Raw genomic sequence first — 21,715 nt, forward strand, 5'->3', positions numbered from 1 at the left:
TCCTCTCAGCATGGCTAGGCAGAGAGGGGCACGAAGGGTAAGAAGGCAGCTGCCCAACACACCAAAAAAGAAAAATAGCAGGCACCTGTAGCTCGAAGAGAGAGTGTTGTGGAGAGTGAGTACACTCAGATTTAGACCAGGAGCAACAGTGATGATAGTTCTGGTGGTCGTGCATCTGCTGGGCAGAGAGAAAGTGGAGGACATAAGACCACTATTTATGAGACAACCACATGGTGGTCTTCGATTCATCGGTGAGTCCCACTTTACGCATACTATATAGGATAGTGACCACGATGTACGATCTGGTAAAGCCCGCGAGGATATGATTGCATATAGGAGACGAGCTCCTCAAGATCATTTAGGAGAATACGATGCAACTGTAGATGACCTTGCACATGAAGTAGGATCCTTAGACGTATCGAATTTCGATTCGTATACAGAATCATATTACCAATAGTCATAGACAGCCCATGACCCATACGGATATGGATATGCATATGGTGCGTCTGAGGTATTTTCCAGTGGCTACTATCCTATGCAGCCCGAAGTATTTTATGGGTCATATTTTTATGTTGGCAATTTCGGATGGGCCACTCCGCAGTCGTATTATCAGCCAGAGGATATCTTTTAGAGTCAGAGCTTCAACGAGAGAGAGTGCTTATAACTCGACGTACGTTACTTATGGAATGAACGTACAAGACTACAACGCCGTTTGGTTAGAGGGGTGGGCTGATGTGCCTCCTCACTATGCTGATGATCCAAATATCTACGAGTCGGCAACCACAAGTAGGCTGGATCAAGCTTCTTAATTATAGTCATGCTTTATAAATTGTGCTCTCGTCACTTTTGTACATTATTATGATCTTTGATATGTTTATATTGACTGAATGGCTGTAAAATTCTATGCCTGATGTAACTGATTTGGCAGTTGGTGAACCTCTATCTTCTCACTCTTTTCCATACTCATTACTAGCAAACTCGCATGTACAATGCAAGATTTGACAAAATTTAATGATAATCAAAGCATGGTATTATTAGATTATGTTAGGTTATATGATAATATATTTTATTTATTTTATTGTTTGATCGAAATGAATGTACAAATAGGAGAAAGATAAAAGATAAACTAAAAATAGAAAAAAAACATAAATAAGATTAAAGAAAATAAATTAGAAAAAAGTCATAACACAAAATAAAAATGAAATGAATTAAGAAAATTGAATAGAAGAAGAGTAAAAAATGGATCATCTGCAAACTACAATAAACAATTTAAAATATAATGCAATAAACTAGATTTAAATATAAATGTAAATATATAAAAATAAAATCATAAAAATGCAAACCAATATAGTAAAACAGAAAACACTAAGTAAAAAGTTCAACATCCAAATACAAACAATATTAAAAAAACGGGGTAGATAGTAAAGCACAAATAATTCTGAACCAAAGATACAAAACAGGAATTCACAAACAATGTAAATGAATTAAAAACTAGCAAAATAAGTTAACTCAAATAGAATAAAGTAAATAAAAATATTAAATAATTGATATAATAATTAGAATTATTAAAAAATTGATATACACAAGATAAATAGTAATTTGGAAATGTAAAACTACATATAAAGTGTTTTTATCAAAATTCAAAAATAGAATAAAATAAGAACTTATAAGCATAAAGACATAATGAAACATACGGTACATAGCAAAAGAACAAAAATGACTCAATTAGCAAATGACACAAGAAAAAAGATACAATAAAATGTACTAAATTAAATATAAAAAAGATATACATAAAAGTAAAACTATAAAAATATAAACACAATTAATAAAAATAAAAATATAAAACAAAATAACTAAAATAAGTATATAGTAAGCAATAAAAGATGCAAATAAAATTCCAATGAGAATGTATAAACAATATTAAAATTAGGATACAGAATGAAATAAACAAAATTAATAACATTATTTCAAATATGAAAGTTAGAAAATATATAGAGCCCTTAGAGTGGAGAGGTGGCAATTGGGATTCATGGGGATACAAGAAGGAAGAGTTCAGGTGAGAAGATGGAGGAAGGGAGATTGGGCCAATGAGGTGGAGAGAAAGCCTGAGAGGGGAGGAAGAGGATGAATCAAGAGTAGGTGTGTGCAAAAAACTGGCCGAACTGTGAAACCAAACCGAACCGATCTTTTTTGTTCGGTTTATATCATTTTTTTAAAATTCGGTTTGGTTTCAATTTGAGAAAGTCTTGAACCGAAAAATTTTAGTTCGGTCTCGGTTTGTGTTTTCAGAAAACCGATTCAAACCGACCCAACCTGACACGTGTATATATTCAAATATATATACTCAAATTGACCCAACCCCACCCATATATGTCTATATATATAAATTGCAATTTTTTATTTTTTATTTATATTTTGTTTTATGTATAAAATAGAATGTCAACCTGATAAACTGAACCGAACTGAATTTTCGGATTGGTTTCAAGCGGTTTTTGTAGATGGTCGGTTCAGTTTTGGATTTGGTTTTAGGAAACTTCTTTAAATTGGTTTGGTTTTGGGTTTAGCTCCAAACTGATGCGATTTGATCCCTGCACACCCCTACTCAAGAGTGTGGGTGGAGTTGGGCTATGAAATGGTAGGAGGGGAGACAAAGAGAGTCGGAGATGTGAAGGAGAAGGTTATTGTGTGCAGGAGGGGAGAGAGAGAGGGGAAAGGTGAGAGTGTGAGGGAGAGTAGATAAACAGGGGGCATGTGTGTCTCGGAGATTTGAGATCCTCCTTTGTTGGGAAAGAAATTTTGCTTTCAAAAAGAAAATATTATGAATGGGAGGTGATATAGGTGAGAGAGTATTTTCAGAATAAAATATCATAGATGGAATCAAAGAAAGAAAATTCTGCAATTCACAATTCTCTGTTATATAGTATAGATAAAACACATGCATATGAATGTGTACTCAATGAAAATAATCATAGATGTTTTCTCGACAGGTAATGAAAATACTCTTAAAGGGAATTGCAATATTATTGGACCATCCAATGGTTGGAGAGACGGATCTAACAGACCCTATGCTTTTGAACTATGGAATGTTATCTACTTCTCTGAGTCAATATGAGTTATCCAAAAGTTGACCCTCTCCAAGTTCAATATGTTCATCATTATGGGAGCAATGGGTTTTATTATTTGGACATTTTAAAATTAACTTGTGTGTCTAAGTTTGGAAATGAGTACTTTCCTCATAAGAAATGTTTGAATCTGGTGGTCTAAAGCTGGAAATGGACAGAAATTGCAGCAATCTTGTAAATTTTATTAGTTTTGATATTGAAAGGGAACTTTGTATCATTAGTTATATCTGATATTGAAAGAGAACTTTGTATCATTAGTATAACTAACATAACTATATTTTCTTTTCTTAGTCATTGGTTGTTATCTTAAACCAGAGTTTCCCTAATGGATCAGATGTTAAGTGGTTATGTGGTATCTCTTGAGTCGTTTCTTTGTTCAACAGATTCTATGCATCTCAATAATACATGTTACCCATCCTTGCCCTTTTTCTCTATCCCATTAACTTTGATTACTTCAAAAATTCTACCTATTGCTTTTTAGGCAGCCATTTATTTCTTCATCACTTGATCTCCATCTCTGGAGCTGAATATCCTCTTTCTACATGTTTGAACTCTCAACACTAAAAACGTAGTAGTGCCAATGTCTATATCCTATTAATCTTCTGATAAGAACTCTTCTCAAGTAAACCTAAGGGCTAAGGCATCAATAATATCTAAATCAAATTAGTCACCTGATAAGAAATCATTAATGTTTGAGTTTAAACCTTTGTCACTCATTCAACAGTTAAAAATAATTTTTATTCAATCAATAATGATTTGGGCAAATTAAGATGTTATTGTTATTTTTTTTTATTTATGGTCATAACAAAAAATCAAAACCATTTCAAGTACCAAATTTTTGAAAGAGTCTAGGAACTTTTGAGCAAATAATGGCCATTATAATTGTGATAATGGTCAATAATGTTTTCCATGTTGGTGTGTTATAATAGGATAATGGCATTATTGAACCCCTGATCCAGATCATAATGTATAATAGCCTAGGGTATTATTTGTTGCTCGTAAAGTAGTGCATATGGTTTGTTAGTTTACTTTGTATGATATCTTATTACTATACACCTATACTGCAAATAATCTTCCTCTAAATTACTCCTATAAATGATCATTTCCGATAAGTTATCATTTTCTGTTTAATATACTAGTACAATGTGTGTCTCCAACTGTTTCCGAGAAGTCTGTAAAGCTATTTTTCCTTAGCCAACTTCAGTCTGATAGAAGTTAGTATTTTATTAGGCTTAAGGATTTTTAGACATTTGGGTTTGGGACTCTTAAGGGAACAAAGAATAGTCTTTATGTGGTAGCTCAAATGATAAGGTTTGGAGATATTTTAGATTTAATAACAGCCATAAATATAGATCTAGTTTTTCCGATTGGTGCTCCATGGTGTTAGAATGGTTAAGGCTTTGGATTTGTATTGTGATATTATTTAAAATATAGGACAATCTAAGGAAAGGGCTTGTAATGGCCTAGGACCTCATTTGAAAAGGCTAGCCAAAAGGTTATTAATTGGGGTCCTTGTCTCTGCTTGACTATTGAAGGCTTCCCCAACATGCATTTAATTGTGGTACTAAACACATGCTGTGTGCACCCATTAAGCTATAGCATCATCGTTAGGGAAGGGTCCCATCACAAATACCATTATCGGGTTAGGCTCAAACCAAAAAGGGTCTACGCTATAGTATCCCCTAGCTATATGGGTCATAGGCAAGGATGACTCAAAGAAGAATTGTAATTACACAATACCTCACCTATAAAGGGCTAACCAGAAGGTTATTAATTGGGCTCCTAGACCTCCCAGCACACACTTGATGTGTGACTCAATACACGCCTTGCACATGTCCTCACACGGTTATTTAAAATGTAAGGACATTTTGGAAATTGAAAATTTAGAAAATATAGCTGTTTTATTAATGTTAGGATAGGGATATTCTAGTAGAGGGCATATTTGAGAACGGGAAAGTTTTTGCATGGAACATTAGCACACTAATATAGTTTTAGGACTATACCTTATCTTGTGAGTTAAAAATTCTGTTTGTCTGCATAGCCATTGTATATATTTCTTTTTCCTTGTAGTCTATTAATTCTAGTTTTGATTGTCTACGTTTTCCCATGTTTTCAGGCCTTTGTATGATTTATGAGATGATAGCACTGTTTTGCCACTGGTTTCAACTGAAGTGGTTATGGAATTTGACCATTTTTGAGTTTATTTAAGCACTATGCTTTCTATCCATTTTCATACAGGTTTCAGCAAAACATGGCAACCTACCAAAACTTAATCACACGATCAATGTATGATAAACAACTCGATAGTGGGAAAGGCACGCTTCTACACTTGTGTGATGATGTAATTCAACAGGAAGTAGGTACCATACATAAGGAGTAATGGCAACATAATTTTTCATACAAAATATGGACAACTTGTATTGGACATCTCAACAATCGCTAACATTCAATTTCATGTGTCATTTGATATTTAAAATTTACAGGTCAAAGAGGTGATAATTTCTTATTTTATCTTGATGGAGCAAGGGAAGGCTACGATTAAGGTGCATAGTTTTAATTTTTATATCCATTTTCTTTTATTGAAATTCAGAAAATGGACCTTGTGAGATTTCTTCACTTTCCTTCTAAAATATACATATGTTTAGGATCTTGACCTCCGGAGTGAAGAACTTATTCAGGAAGAGTTTGGCATGCACTGCAATTTTGATGTTCTGGATGCTGTCCAAAAGTTAGAGAAGCTTGGCATTGTTGCACGAGTGAGTTCTCGTTTAACCCTTTTCTTTTTAATCTGAACAAAAGCATATCATTTGTGTCGCGTCATGGATTTCCTTTTCTATGTTAATATTGACAATTCTTTGCCAAGTTAAGTATGACTAAGTTGGTTTGACTAGTCATTAGAGACACACAATTCCTTTTTTATATAAGCAATATTTTACCAAATTTCCTATCACCAAGTAAGTTGGTTTGAAAGATTGCTCATTAGAGGCAAATGATTTGTTTTCTACATATTGATCTCTAATCATGTTATAAGAATTGCTAGTTTGAGCAGTTTTTTTCCCCTTTTACTAAGGCACAGCTTTTCACTATTAAACATTCTGGAGTACAAAGCTGGTTGGCTTCCCTGCAAAAATGGGAATTAATGACTTTAGGGACATTAGAAAGAAGGTGGCAGGCATCTCTCAGTATTGGGCAAGATAACATGGTGCCAAGCTGATCCTTTTGGAGGCTTTTGAATGACCATTCGAGTCTCCTTTGACCCAAAGTTCTCGAGTCTTAACCTGAAGGAAAGCAAGTTTATGCCTTTCTAAAGAGGTTGCAATTCAGCTACAATGACAGAGGAGGTAAAAGAACTGGAAGGCCCTTCATCAACATACCTGCAGTACTGTTTCTAAAGATCCAGCACCTCCTCTTGACTCTGATGATTGAAAGCATCATCAGAATTCAATTTTATAAATGGCAGACTTGGGAGCACTGATTTGAAAAGAATGGCTGTAGAAGAATGGATACACAGTCCAAAGATGCCCCAGCTGTGCAACTGTTGAAACTCAATGGAAGATATAGTTGTATGTTCCTTGCTGCCTTCAGAAAAGTCAATGTTCTGGGCTAGTTTGAACAGTGTTAGGAGTAAGGAATGGCAAAATAATTTTTGACTAGGATTGGAAAAATCTACTGATGGGTAAAATAAGGTGTCATGTGACTGGCTGAGAAAAAAATAAAGAAATGTATATGAGAAAAAGCTTTGCTGGTGATCAACCATGGATTCATGGTAAATTTTTGTTCTGGTCCAAACATGGAATCATGGTTCACTGTAGTCCAAAATGGTAATCTCTACGTGTCTCTGTTCATGACTTGCTGTGCTTTCTTTGCCAAAGTACTTCCTGTAACTAGGAGGTCAACTTGCAAGTGGGCTGGCAGAAATCACTCGGCTCTAGTTACACTCAGAAAATGGATTGTTGCTTAACATGATTCACCACCCTTAAACAAGTAGATACTATATAATTTCAACTCAACTTTTTAAATGCATAACCTATTTGCATCACGTCGAGCAGTTATAATACTAATTAACTAAATTTCTTCAGAGCTGGCTTGCTGGTCTTTTCTGATTATGTACAGACATGGATCAAATTAGTAAAGTTAATTTTGTGTCTTCATCATAAATAAACTTATAACTTGTACCTTCAGGACTCTATTGGAAGAGTCTATTGTTTGCCGTTGAAGCGGGCCAATGAGATCATAGGCCCCACTACTGAAGAACTGGTGTTAAAAGCCAAACAAAGCACTAGCGCATGATTTTTCCAAGGTAATCTCCTTCCTTATCCCATTCCTCTTGCATATTTTATGTTTACATCTCATTGACGATATTGAGAAAAAGACTGCTTTTCATATAATTTCTGTTTTCAGCTTGCGGCAAATCAAGACTTCTCGAGTGGAAGGATGTCATCTACATCTATCCTAGTTCCTTATGTAAGAAGATGAAATCGTTCATCTTTAAGCTCACTCTTTTGTTGACTATTGAGTAGTTTCTATGTTGTTGCACTGTTGTAGCCATATATTTTCATGTGCGAGTGCATTACCGATATGCAAAACAAAATGATGTTTACACGGAATCCTGCATTCTTTTGACAAGAATATTTGGTCTTCAGAGATTTCCTACTTCATGTAGAACTCATTTCTGCAATCTACCTGCATGTTTCTATACCGATTCAATTACGTACGAATGCGAAGTATTGCTATGATTTGAGCAGGATTGTTCATGAAACAGGGACATGCATCATTAATTAGATTAAAAAAGAGATTAGTGTGCTCAGAAGAGAGAGCAGACAAGGGTTCCAGCATCTGGGCTCTGTAGCATTCAAAACTCCATCAAAGCTCTCAGAGATCTCTTCTCCATCATTCTCTGCTGAAAAGCATCAGAAATGATGGATCGGAATTCTGCGCCCGCTTTTTCCTCCTCGTCAAAACAGTAGGTGGGGGCCTGCCATTTAGCATCCTCAAGCACTGCTCCCACCTCGAATGTCATCACATGAGCAGCTCTTCCTGCAAATGTTAGAAAACCAAGATCAGGATTCATTCATATGACATTTGAGAGATATAGGTGTTAGGGGAAAAACTAGGTTACCCCGGAACGATTAGAAGGCGCCCGGGCTAGTGGCAACTAGCCCGGCTCGGCACCCGACCAGAAGGCGCTCGATCAGCGAACATTTCACCCGAAGGCGCCCGGCCTAGAGGCAACTAGCCCGGCTCGGCGCCCGACCAGAAGGCGCTCGATCAATGAACACTTCACCCGAAGGTGCCCGGCCTAGAGGCAACTAGCCCGGCTCGGCGCTCGACCAGAAGGCGCCTGACCAGACGCTTGTTCCCAAGACGCTCCACCAGATCAGCCGATCTCAACCAAATCTCCTTTGGGAGCCCACCTTTTAAAACCCGATCTCTCCATTCGCCTACTGTCGTCACGTCCCTCGGTAATTCGGTCACGGCCATATCCTATTTCGCCGCCTACAATTAATGCGCATGGCCTCTGCTGATCTTCGGTTCACTCAACCATTAAAGCGTATGGCCTCTGTTGATCTCCGGTTCACTCAACAATTAATGCTCATGTCATCTACGGACCTCAGCGTCTCCACGGCAGGTAGTTGAACCACTCCACCACGTCTGATCAGCCACGACGACTCACTGGCTCCGGTCTGACTCCAGTTTGATCTCCCACGACACCATTAATGCACATGATCGTGTTCAATTATGACAAAAAGAACAATCTACCCCGTCACTCCACAGGTAATACAATACCCCTCTATAAAAGAGGGACCCCTCCACCTTGTAGAAAAAGACTCTGAAGCCCGAAAAAATATCTCCCCCCTCCTTCTACATATTAGCCCCCTCTGACTTAAGCATCAGAGGGCCGGCGCCGGAAACCCCAGCCACCGGCTTCTTGCAGGTCTTCCGGAGGACGTCGCCCGCCAACTGACCGCTGCCCCCCATCCGAAGCGCCGGATCTCCTCCTCCTCAGCCGATGGCCGCCCTCGGGTCCAATTTCCAGCAACAGTCGGCGCTAGAGGAAGGGACCGAGTCGTAGCCATGAAGTTGAGAAGTAAAGGAGCCTCCAATGCTTCTCGGCATCTCTCATAAGTCCCAGACGCTCTGTCCGGAATTCACCACCCCCGGCTGATCCAACTCCTCAAGTCCAGCCGGAACAGTTCAACATCCTGGTGCGGCAGGTCCAGGCACTAGCCGTCGCCGTCCAAAGCCTGCAGCATGAGGAAGCCCCGCCAACGCTACCTCCGCAGGCCCAGGTCCAGCCGGCCCAATCCCCCATGGCCAGAATCTTCACGGCTCCTCCAGGGCTAACAATGAAGAACGAGCGTCTCTCCGGAGAGAATTGCCGGGGAGGAGCACAGACAGGAGGCCACAGTTTTCGGAAGCTGAGTCAGCCCCGGACCGCCGTGAATCGGAGCAGGTTACTGTGGCAATTCCCCAGGTTAGGGAACTCGACAGAAAGGTCGAGAATCTTGAGCGCCAGATTGAGGCACTCCATGGCAGAAGGGTAAGGTGTGAGGGTGACTTCGAATTCACAACGAAGTCCCCCTTATCCCGCCAGATCGAGGACGAGCCGGTTCCGCCCAGATTCAAGATGCCCCAAGTAGAGCCTTACAACAGGACCACCGACCCCCTCAATCATCTGGAGAGCTATCGAGCCCTTATGGCGTTGCAAGGGTCTTTGGAGGCTGTGCTCTGCAAGGCCTTCCCAGCAACTCTTAGAGGAACTGCTCGGCTCTGGTTTTCGGGGCTAAAGCCGGGCACAATCTCCTCCTTTGAACAGCTCGGCAGGCAGTTCGCTACCAACTTCGCTGCCAGCCGGCGCCAGCGGCGAACGTCAGACTCCCTCCTGGACGTCAAACAGCGGGAGGGTGAATCTCTTAGGAAGTACCTCGACCGCTTCACCACTGCAACCTGGGAAGTTCGCGAGCTCGACTAGTCGATAGCCATGTCGGCGCTGAAGACTGGAGCTCGCTCCTATAGATTTCTCTTCTCCATCGAGAAGAGTTTCCCTGCTGACTTCACCGAAATGCTGGCCCGAGCTCGGAAGTACGCAAAGGCCGAGGAGGCCATCTCCTCCAGGCGGGGTGCGTCCGAGTTGGCTTCAAAGAAGCAGAAGAAGCGCCGCGAGGAGCGCGGCCGTCAGCGAAGCCCATCTCCCTGCCGAAACAAAATTTTGCAACGGTTAAGGAGCCCACCCCAGCAGCAGGGACAGTGCAGACCAAGGTCCCCACCCCGACCGAGGTCTCCAACACGGCCATGAGTTCCGCCGGGGAGGTATGAAAACTACACTCCCCTCAACGCTCCCCGGACGGAGATCCTCATGGAGATCGAGGGCCGGGATTATTTCCGGCCTCCATCACCGATAAGAGATCCTGGAGCCTACCGCAATCCTAGGAAGTATTGCAGCTTCCACCGAGACCACGGCCACAACACAGAGGATTGCTTCCAGCTCCGGAACGAGATCGAGGCACTCATCCGTCGCGGAGTACTGAACTGGTTTATACAAAACCGATGCGAGAAAAAGAGGCCAGCAGAAAATGCCGAGCAGCCAGGAGCTTCAAATGCCAATAGACCCATCGCAGGCACCAACACCATCGAAGGGACCTCGGTCGGAGGATTAGCCGAGGAGAGGGACCCCCCGAAGCGCCTGCGCACTTCTGAATCCATCTCGTTCTCGGATGAGGACTTGAAAGGGGTCGAAACCTCCCATGACGATGCGGTGGTAATCTCTATGATTGTAAATAAGTTTGATGTAAAACGCGTCCTGGTTGATAATGGAAGCTCGGCAAACATTTCGTATTATGATGCCTATCAAAAGATGGGGATGGCAGAAAACCAGCTTTGGAGACTGAATGCTCCGCTGGTCGGATTCACCGGGGATTCGATCCCGGTGGAGGGCGAAGTTGGCCTCCTGGTCACGGTCGGGCTCGCTCCCCAAGAAAGCACCGTGAAGATGGACTTCCTTGTAGTCCGCCTGCCCTCAGCCTACAACGCCATCCTTGGACAACTAGGGCTGCATGCCCTCCGAGCCGTTGTCTCAATCTACCACTTGCTCGTGCGGTTCCCCACCGACCAAGGAGTAGGTAAAGTTCGTGGGAACCAGCTGATAGCCAAGCAATGCTACACGGCGGCCTACAAAGCGAAGCGACCGACCGGAGCATCAGACCGACAGGAGGTACCGGCCGAGGTGCCAACTCAAGCAATGGACCGCACGCTGCCCATCGAAACCTTGGAGGTGCGGGATCACCCTTGGAAAAAGCGAGTAGAACCTGGTGAGCTTCTTACTCAGGTTCCTTTACAGAAAAATTGCCCAGAGCTAACCGTGCAGGTCGGCTCCGACCTGAGTTCGCTCGAAAAGGAGCAGCTGGTCGGATTTCTCCGGGCCAACAAGGACATCTTCGCCTGGTCGCCCGCCGACATGCCTGGAATCGATCCCGAGGTCATGGTCCACCGGCTCCAGGTGAAGCCAACCAGCAGACCCGTGAGGCAAAAGAAGCGGGGCTCCGCCCCGGAACGACAGCAAGCAGCAACCGAGGAAGTAGACAGACTCCTCGAGGCTGGCTTCATCCGGAAGGTCTCCTACCCGGACTAGCTCGCTAGTGTGGTCCTCGTGAAGAAAGCCAATGGGAAGTGGCGTATGTGCGTGGACTACACCGACCTGAACAAAGCCTGCCCGAAGGATAGCTTCCCCCTCCCCAGCATCGACCAGCTCGTGGATGCTACCTCGGGACATCAACTGCAAACCTTCATAGACGCCTTCTCGAGATACAATCAAATCCGAATGGCGCCAAAAGACGAGGAGAAGACAGCCTTCATCACTGACAAGGGCACTTATTGCTACAAGGTGATGCCGTTCAGGTTGAAGAATGCAGGAGCCACATATCAAAGACTGGTCAGCCAGATCTTTAAGGACCAAATAGGCCGAAACATGGAGGTCTATGTGGACGACATGCTGGTAAAAAGTAGGACAGCCGAGCACCATGTAGCTGACCTCAATGAAACATTCTTCAAGCTCAGGAAGTACCAAATGAAGCTGAATCCGGCAAAGTGTGCGTTCGGAGTCACCTCGGGCAAATTTCTGGGCTTCATAGTGACCCAGCGTGGAGTTGAAGCAAATCCCGAGAAGATCCGGGCACTGCAGGAGATGGTGCCACCAAAGACAGTCAAGGAGGTACAGCGGCTCACCGGGTGGATAGCGGCTCTAGGAAGATTTGTCTCCAGGTCGGCCGAGCGGTGCCTCCCATTCTTCAAGATCCTCAAGAGACCGAAAGACTTCTTTTGGTCGGAGGAGTGCCAACAAGCTTTTGAAGAGCTTAGGCATCTTCTCGCCTCTCCGCCGCTGCTCACCAAACCCCAGCAGGGTGAACTCCTCTACCTGTACTTAGCTATTTTCCCAGTCGCAGTAAGCTCAGTCTTAGTCCGAGAGGAGGACAAGCTTCAAAAGCCTGTTTACTATACCAGCCGGGTCCTCAGAGATGCTGAGACCCGATATTCAAAACTGGAGAAGACAATTTTCGCCCTGATCATCTCGGCTCGGAGGCTCCGACCCTACTTCCAAGCCCACACAGTGGCCATATTGACCGACCAACCAATGAAGCAGATTCTACAACGGTCAGACCGTGCCGGGAGGATTGTCAAGTGGGCAGTCGAGCTCGGGGAGTTCAACCTCAACTATCGTCCGAGGCCGGCAATCAAGGCTCAGGCGCTTGCTGATTTTATCGTGGCGTGCACTTTGTCGGACGACCCCGAGCACCCACTCATGCCAACAAAAGAGACCCCGGGGCAGCCATGGGTCCTATATGTGGATGGCTCCTCGACCTCGAGGGGTAGCGGAGCAGGTCTTATCCTCACCAGCCCGGATGGAGTTGTCGCCGAGCAGGCTCTACGCCTCGAATTTCCAGCCTCAAACAATGAGGCAGAATACGAGGCGCTTATTGCCGGGCTCAAGTTGGCAAAGGACCTGGGGGTAGAAGACCTGAAGGTCTTCAGTGATTCACAACTGGTCGTGAGCCAGGTTCTGGAAGATTTTGAAGCAAAAGAGCTGTCGATGAAGAATTACCTCCAAAAGGTGCGAGACCTCACCTCTACCATAAGCACCTTCAACATTCACTACATCCCTAGAACGGAGAATCTCAGGGCCGACCAGCTGTGAAAATTGGCGACCTCCCGCATGAGCGAGCTCCCCAAAGCGACGGTGCTCGAATATCTCCGAACACCCAGCACAGAAGAACCTCAGCCAGCCATGTGCATAGACACCGAGCCAAGCTAGATAGATGAGCTCGTCAACTATCTACAAAATGAAGTCCTCCCCAACGACGAGCTCGAAGCTCGCCGGATCAGGCACCAAGCTTTCCGGTTCATACTATATGAAGGCAAGCTCTATCGAAAGTCTTTCACCTCTCCTCTCCTCAGGTGCCTCCGCCCGTCAGAAGCTGACTATGCTATGCGAGAGGTTCATGAAGGGATATGCGGGAACCATCTGGGAGGCCGAGCACTGGCCCATAAAATCTTGCGCCAAGGATACTTTTGGCCCACCGTCCAGAAGGACGCAACAGACTTTGTCCGAAGGTGCGACCGATGCCAGCGAAACGCCAACATTCAGCGCCGACCTTCGGCCCCGCTGACTTCGATCAGTTCACCTTGGCCGTTCGCCCAGTGGGGCATCGACATCCTGGGGCCATTCCCCCTAGCGACCGGGCAGAGAAAATTTCTGGTCGTCTCCATCGACTACTTCACCATGTGGGTCGAGCTGAACCGGTGGCCCGGATCACCGAGCAGAAAATGCAGAACTTCGTCTGGAAATCGATCATCTGTAGATTTGGACTCCCCGCATCTTTATATCTGATAACGGCCGTCAGTTTGACAGCATCCGTTTCAGAGAGTTCTGTTCCGAGCTCGGCATCGACCACCGCTTCACCTCTGTTGCTCATCCTTAGACAAATGGAGAAACCGAGGTGACGAACCGCACCATCCTTCAAGGGCTCAAGGCCAGGCTGGATCGATCCAAGGGGCAATGGGTTGAAGACCGCTACAATGTCCTTTGGGCCTATAGAACAACGTTTCGGCTTCCCACCGGCGAGACCCCCTTTAACCTGGCATATGGAACAGAAGCTATCATTCCTCTGGAAATTGGGCTCCCCTCGCCAAGGGTTAAACACTACAATGCAACCTCCAACTCGTCCCAACTCAGAGAAAATCTGGACCTCATTGAGGAGACCAGGGAGGCGGCCCAGGTTCGTATGGCGAGGTATCAACAGAAAACAACGTAGTATTACAACTCCAGAGTAAAAGCCAAGCTCTTCAAGGTGGGAGATCTCGTCCTCAGGAGAGCTGAGGCTTCTCAGCCCATCGAGCAGGGGAAGCTAGCCCCGAACTGGGAAGGACCTTACCGAGTCGCGCGAGTCCAGCGGCCCGGAGCTTACAAATTGGAGACTCTTGAGGGGACTTCCATCCATTTATGATTTGTTTATGCTTCTCCATTAATTATTTCATACTCCTGACACTGGGACACTCATAAATCCTAGAAAATCCCGACCAAGCTCGGATATCCGACAAAGCTCGGATGCCTGACCAAGATCGGATGCCCGACAACGTTCGGCTGCTCGACAAAGTTCAGACGCTCTACTGATCGGCAAATCTCAAATGCTCCAGTTAAGCCTGAAGCGCCCCGCTGCGCCACTATCGAGCTCGGTCTCGATCTTCCTCAAATACCTCGACAAAGTTCGGGATGCCCCGTGAGTCAATAGTAGAGTCCCAAACTCCCTCGACCTCGGAAAACGTCGCAGGTCGACAGTGCGTTTTCAGACCCCTCGACCTTGCGCACGATCTCCCGACAAAGCTCGGGATGCCCCGGAGTCGATAGTAGAGTTCCAAACTCCCTCGATCTCGGAAAGCATCGCAGGTCGACAATGCGTTCCCAGATCCCTCGACATTGCGCACGATCCCTCGACAAAGTTCGGGATGCCCCGTGAGTCGACAGTAGAGTCCCAAACTTCCTTGATCTCGAAAGCGTCGCAGGTCGACAGTGCGTTCCCAAACCCCTTGACCTTGCGCACGATCCCTCGACAAAGCTCAGGATGCCCCATGAGTCGATAGTAGAGTTCCAAACTCCCTCGACCTCGAAAAGCGTCGCAGGTCGACGGTGCGTTCCCAGACCCCTCGACCTTGTGCACTATCCCTCGACAAAGTTCGGGATGCCCCGTGAGTCGACAGTAGAGTCCCAAATTTTCTTGATCTCGGAAAGCATCGCAGGTCGACAGTGCGTTCCCAGACCCCTCGACCTTGCGCACGATCCCTCAACAAAGTTCGGGATGCCCCATGAGTCGACAGTAGAGTCCCAAACTTTCTCGATCTCGGAAAGCGTCGCAAGTCGACAGTGCGGTCCCAGACCCCTCGACCTTGCGCACGATCCCTCGACAAGGTTCGAGATGCCCCGTGAGTCGATAGTAGAGTCCCAAACTCCCTCGACCTCGGAAGGCGTCGCAGGTCGACAGTGCGTTCCCAGACCCCTCGACCTTGCGCATGATTCCTCGACGAAGTTCGGGATGCCTCGAGTCGACAGTAGAGTCTCAAACTCCCTCGACTTCGGGAAGCGTCATCGGGTCAACAACAAGCCCGAGCACCTTCAACCTCATTCATCCTTCGGCAAAAGCCGGAACTACAAATGTTGACAGCGATTTTCTCCAACTACGGAAAGACAAGAGCTGGGACCTTTGCGGGCTCTTCGACCTACAGAGGTCATCACCTGCGGAAGCAGGTTACAGGCCAAAGAATGCCTCTTGAAGCCGATCGCAGCGCGGAATCGGCTATCTCAACCTGAAGTGCTCGGCTCCGACGGTGCAAAAGGTACTCCTCCCCGAGCACCTACATTATTGCATTTACCTTATGCACCAGGACAGTCGATAAAATCTTGGCTGAGCTCAGGATCTTCCCGACCAAGGTCGGGTACCCTGCCAAGCTGAATACAAGTCAAGGAACGAGCATGGAGCGGGCTACGCCATGACGCAAGGCTCCGACTAAAGCCCCCCCTCGTCCTCCCACTGATGACATTACTCGCGGAAGCATCGTCTCTAGGCCAAAGCGCCTCTAAGAGCTAACTACAGAGCGGGGTCGGCTAACCGCAGAGCAAACTCTCAATGGTGCGAAAGGTACTCCTCGCCCAGCAGCTATGTTATTGCATTTACTTGCTTACACTATAATGTTCGACAAAGTCCCGACTGAGCTCGGAAGAGCCTCCGACCAAGATCGAAATATTCATTCAAGCCAGCCATAAGCCGAGGTCTTCCGACCTCAGGCATGCCTTCACCGCCAGTCTACAAGTTGATCTATGCAGATCCCTGAATAAAGACTCGGCCGACTTTAAATGTCGGTCTAGGCCGCTGCACACTTGCGGCAACGACCTCAAGCCCAGACATTCGAGTCATTATGTTTCGGTTCTACCAATTGGTATACCAGCCGAATTCGGGGTTAATCACCACCAAAGCCTTAACGATAGCAGAATTCTGACTCACGATCCCGCGGGGTCTGACTCCGAAATTCTTGCGAATCTATATCCGAAAAGCCGAGCTCAAAGACGGCCAAAACTTTCGAAAAATTGGATCCTAAGTCCTAGGGCTCGGCGGGATTCGACTCCGAGCTCAGGGGCTCGGCAAGACTCAAAGTCGAGCTCAAAAACATCGAAACGCCCCCTAGTTGGCCTATGCTTAACAAGCGCGAACGGGGCTCGGCCGAGCCCGAAAAACTTATCAAAGGGGACTAGTTTAACTGATCGAAAATTTACATAGAAGGAAAAGACAGCACCGACGTAGATTCAGAACAAACTCAGGACAAACACAAGTTTAGAAAAAAAAAAAGAAATTTCCATTAATAAAAGCCCGAAGGCTAAGTACAAGATTGAGGTTCGGCCATACACTTTAAAGAGCCGACCTTGCTTACACAGAAAAACAAAAACAAAAAGGGGGGGCAAACAAAAACCTAGGAGGCGGGCGCAGTGGAAGTCTCGGCCTGAGCGACATCGGCAGCTCGGAGGGCGGCATCGAAAGCTCCTTCTGGATCACCCTCGGCGGGTGCCTCACCCTCCTTGGTCGCCTGAGCTTCGACCCCAGCCGGGTCTTCAGGCGCCTCGAGCCCTTCGACTCCTGCCCCAGGCTGGAGCAGACTAAGGTCAAACTCGGGGTAGAGCCGCTTTAGTTGATTACCGAAGTCCTCGAAGCCACGGACGAGCCCATTCACAGCTTCCTCCTCCAGTAGATCGTGAAACTCTTTCGATTCTCGGAAGAGTTCGACCCCATGCTGAGCTGCGTGTCGAGCCTCCTCTTGGGCCCTCTCCACGCAGCCCTCGAGCTCCACAGCCCTGAGCTTCGCGCCCTCCGCCTCCTGCTCGCACGCAGCAAGCGCCGACTGGGCCTTGCTCAAACGCGACTCGGCGGCGCGCAGCTCCGACCTAGCCAAGGCGTGCGCGCCCTTCTCCCCCTCGAGCTCCTCGGTCCGCGACTGGAGCTCGCCCTCGACGGCCTCAACTCTTGCGAGCAGTTCCTCTTGCAAGAGCTCAACCTCGCCAAGCCTCACCTCGGCCTGGCGAAGTTTCTTTTCGGTCTCCTCCTACCCACGTTGGTATCGCCGGCCCCGATCTCGATAGTCTGATGCAATGTGCATCAGAGTCTCGATCTCGTTGAGACCCTGTTAACATAGAAGAAATGAGTCACGACTAAAAATCAAAAGATGGAAACAAAAATTCAAAGGCGAACTTGCCCGGACTGCGGAGCAGTAGACCCCATCTATGAAGCTGTTGTAGCTCTGCGACCGGATCTTGGCCTGGTCGGCCGAGAGCAGCGCGACGTGAAAAACTTGCCGCGCCATGGCAGGATTGTCAAGGGCCGAGTCGCCCTCAAAAACCTCCCACGAGGGGAGGTAAGGCCTCCTCTCCTGGCTGCTCCCTGGCTCAGGATCCGAGCGTCGCTGCTCGGAAGCCGAGCGCCTCTGCTCGACGGGATGTCGACCACGGCGCTGAGAAATGGGGACCGGGCAGGCCAACATAGCCGATGCCTCCGCAGATCCCGAGCCCCTATGATCGGTGCTCGGGACCTCTTGAGCGGGCCTGGAAGGCCCGACCTGGGCCGCAGGCCTGGAAGGCCCAACCTGGGCCGCACTCGTCTCGGGTCCGGAGAGTCTGGCCTTTTTCTTTGGCTCGGGCGAGGTCCGCTGATTTCTGCCGCCCTCTTTCGGAAGCGCGCGTAAAGGGCAGCATCTTTTGTCACCATCTTCACGACGTCTGTAAACAGGAGAAGGATTAGGTCAGAACGACAGAAAATAGACAAGCAAAAGCAACGTAAGAGGGAAAGAGAGCACCACCACCCTTACCCTGATGGCGCGCCGAGCTCAGGCCCACGTTGACCAAAGCATCCTCGCTTATTAGGCCGTTCAGAAGAATGCTCTCCTCGAGGCCATAGAGAGCGTCGGGGATCTTCTGCTCGGACCCGGACAACTTTGGGAGTCTGTTGGCAGTCTTAAGTCGAGCTTGCCCCCATCTGGGGTCGAACCCCCATATCCGCTCGGAGGACAAAAAGAAAAACTTCTCCTTCCACCCATGAATGGAGGTCGGAGCACCCCGAAAAAATGACCGACCGCTCCGAAGAGCAATGTACAGCCATTCCCTATCCCCCGGGTTGGACTTCAATAAGAAGCACCACCGGAAGACATTTACAGAGATCGGTATCCCGTGCAAAAGGCACAGGGATAAGAAACCGATTATCGTCCTCCACGCATTCGGAGCAAGCTGCGCTGGGACAAGCTGATATGTCACCAGCAGCTCGTTCACGAATCCATGGAAGGGGAACCGCAGGCCGGCCCAGAGTGTTTCCAAGTACGCTCTGATCCGACCCGACGGAGGCCTCGTTATCCTGTCACCAGGCCCCGCAGGTTCCAGATGGAACCCTCGCTAAGGAAAAAACCACTCCTCAGCCATCTCCATCTCCCCCTCACTCATAATGGATCCGAATTCATCCGGACCACGACCCATCCCAAAGAAATAATCAAAAAGGAGGAAGAATCCAAAAAACCAAAAACAAGAACTCTCCGAGCAGACAGAAAAGGGGGGGGGGGAGGCACCTACTAAGACCTCGCCGGAGATGACAACGAGCGGCAGGGGAGCCTGAGTAAACCGCTTCGGGAGGCCGCCGAAAAAGAGAACAAGGGAGTACTGGAAAAACACTAGGCTATGGCAACCAGATAGAAACCCTGAAACCGGATCAGGGGTTTATATAGGCCTCTCCGATGGTCCGGATCGGTGGGACAGAATCCTGCCTCCCGTTCTGATTATGCCACGCGTCGGCTCCTGAAGTTCAAAGCGGCGTATCCCATTCAGATCGACGCTTTGAATATCGAATCAAGGCGGCGTCCCATCGGATCGTGGAGCTCCATCATAAGCCCACGACACGAGGACGTTTCAGATGACGAAAAGGCATCGTCCCACCTTCTCCTATTAATGACACCTAGAAATGTGCGGAGCACCGTAAAAATTCGAAATTACCTGGCCCCTACCAATATAGCATTAATTGACATGGAGCGCCGTTAAATCACTACTTCCCACGCTCGAGCTCGCAAGTGGCTCGGACTAGAAAGTCGGGGGGTAGTGTTAGGAAAAAAACTAGATTACCCCGGAACGATTAGAAGGCGCCCGGGCTAGTGGCAACTAGCCCGGCTCGGCACCCGACCAGAAGGCACTCGATCAGCGAACATTTCACCCGAAGGCGCCCGGCCTAGAGGCAATTAGCCCGGCTCAGCGCCCGACCAGAAGGCGCTCGATCAGCGAACACTTCACCCGAAGACGCCCGACCTAGAGGCAACTTGCCCGGCTCGGCACCCGACCAGAAGGCGCCCGACCAGACGCCTGTTCCCAAGACGCCCCACCAGAGCAGCCGATCTCAACCAAATCTCCTTTGGGAGCCCAACTTTTAAAACCCGATCTCTCCATTCGCCTACTGTCATCACGTCCCTCCGTAATTCGGTCAGGGCCATACCCTATTTCGCCACCTACAATTAATGCGCATGGCCTCTGCTGATCTCCGGTTCACTCAACCATTAAAGCGTATGGCCTCTGCCGATCTCCGGTTCACTCAACAATTAATGCTCATATCATCTACGGACCTCAGCGCCTCCACGGCAGGTAGTTGAACCACTCCACCACGTCTGATCAGCCACGACGACTCACTGGCTCCGGTCTGACTCCAGTTTGATCTCTCACGATATCATTAATGCACATGATCCTGTTCAATTATGACAAAAAGAACAATCTGCCCCATCACTTCCCAGGTAATACAATACCCCTCTATAAAAGAGGGACCCCTCCACCTTGTAGAAAAAGACTCTGAAGCCCGAAAAAACATCTCCCCCCTCCTTCTACATATTAGCCTCCTCTGACTTAAGCATCGGAGGGCCGGCGCCGGAAACCCCGGCCACCGGCTTTTTGCAGGTCTTCCGGAGGACGTCGCCCGCCAACCGACCGTTGCCTCCCGTCCGAAGCGCCGGAGCTCCTCCTCCTCAGCCGACGGCCGCCCCTGGGTCCAATTTCCAGCAACAATAGGAGAGGAGGCAGAATTCGAAGAGCCCAAGATAATACGACCTCTAACAAATTGCCAAGGGATAGATAGATAGATGAGGTTATTGTAGTTCTGATCAGTTCGAGATCAACTTGTCGAAGCAACGAGGCAGGAAAAAGAACAAGAAACTGATTCACAGCGTGGCATACTGTGAGAAATCAACCTCATTTTGTTACCTGAGTAGAAGACCCATTGCACAGGGCGCTTGGTGGCAGCATCCTCATAGTACCAGATGAAATCAACCTTGGTCCACACATTGCAGAGGAATCCATCGACGTACTCCTGGCCGAGGTAGGTGGCGCCGGCGAGCCAATTGGGGCGTAGGATGCCGACGTCGAGCTGCGTGGAGCGGCAGGACAATGGAGAGGAGAGAGTGTAGAAGAAGGAGGTGCCGTTGTTCCACTCGAGGTCGTAGAGAGGTGGGCCGTCGAGCTGGGCCTGGATGATGTTGAAGTTGCGGCCATTGGGCCAGTCGTACCAGAGGTCGATCATGGAAAGGGCGCCGCTGTAGTTCATGAAGAGGAGGGCGTGGAATTAGAGGGGCCATGGGCGGGGGGTGGGCTCCGTTCCTGATGCTGTAGATGATGCTGTTCTTGGTGGTCTTGTGGGTGGTGTTGCCGATGATAAGGGGATGGGGATGGAGAGGAAGAGGAGGAGAACTAGGGGTGGGAGGATTGAGTAGTTTGGGGCCATGGTGGAGGATTGTGTGGTCTCAATACTCTGGGCATTGGAGTTTGACCTTTAATCTATTTATGCATAAAGGGGCAATCTCTCTCTTCCCAGACTATTGATTAGTCTTCGTGGATAATAACGAAAAGACTTTCAACAGTTAGGTCACTGTAGTAAGATTTGAAGCTAAAATAATCCTCTCTTTTATTTCAATAAATCCAGCTCACTTCTGTATCTTCTTATTTTAGTTTCCCGAAAGGACAAAATGGCACTGATATCTGGCAACCTCTT

General features: G+C 47.4%; 1 protein-coding gene and 1 pseudogene across 2 annotated transcripts in view; one reads left to right on the plus strand and one right to left on the minus strand.

The window, feature by feature from the left end:
• Positions 1 to 7,784, plus strand: part of LOC103721879 — a 25,518-nt gene extending 17,734 nt beyond the window's left edge. For both annotated transcript variants that reach the window (XM_008812251.4, XM_039129929.1), the window contains 5 exons: positions 5,361 to 5,478; positions 5,606 to 5,665; positions 5,768 to 5,878; positions 7,305 to 7,422; positions 7,524 to 7,784. In XM_008812251.4, coding sequence (XP_008810473.1) covers positions 5,361 to 5,478; positions 5,606 to 5,665; positions 5,768 to 5,878; positions 7,305 to 7,412 — 397 coding nt within the window. In that variant the 3' untranslated portion in view covers positions 7,413 to 7,422; positions 7,524 to 7,784. The remainder of the gene's footprint in view (positions 1 to 5,360; positions 5,479 to 5,605; positions 5,666 to 5,767; positions 5,879 to 7,304; positions 7,423 to 7,523) is intronic.
• Positions 7,665 to 21,527, minus strand: LOC103721884 (annotated as a pseudogene).
• Positions 21,528 to 21,715: the final 188 nt, after the last annotated feature.

This window comes from Phoenix dactylifera, chromosome 9 (genome assembly GCF_009389715.1).
Source record: "Phoenix dactylifera cultivar Barhee BC4 chromosome 9, palm_55x_up_171113_PBpolish2nd_filt_p, whole genome shotgun sequence".
NCBI lineage: Eukaryota > Viridiplantae > Streptophyta > Magnoliopsida > Arecales > Arecaceae > Phoenix > Phoenix dactylifera.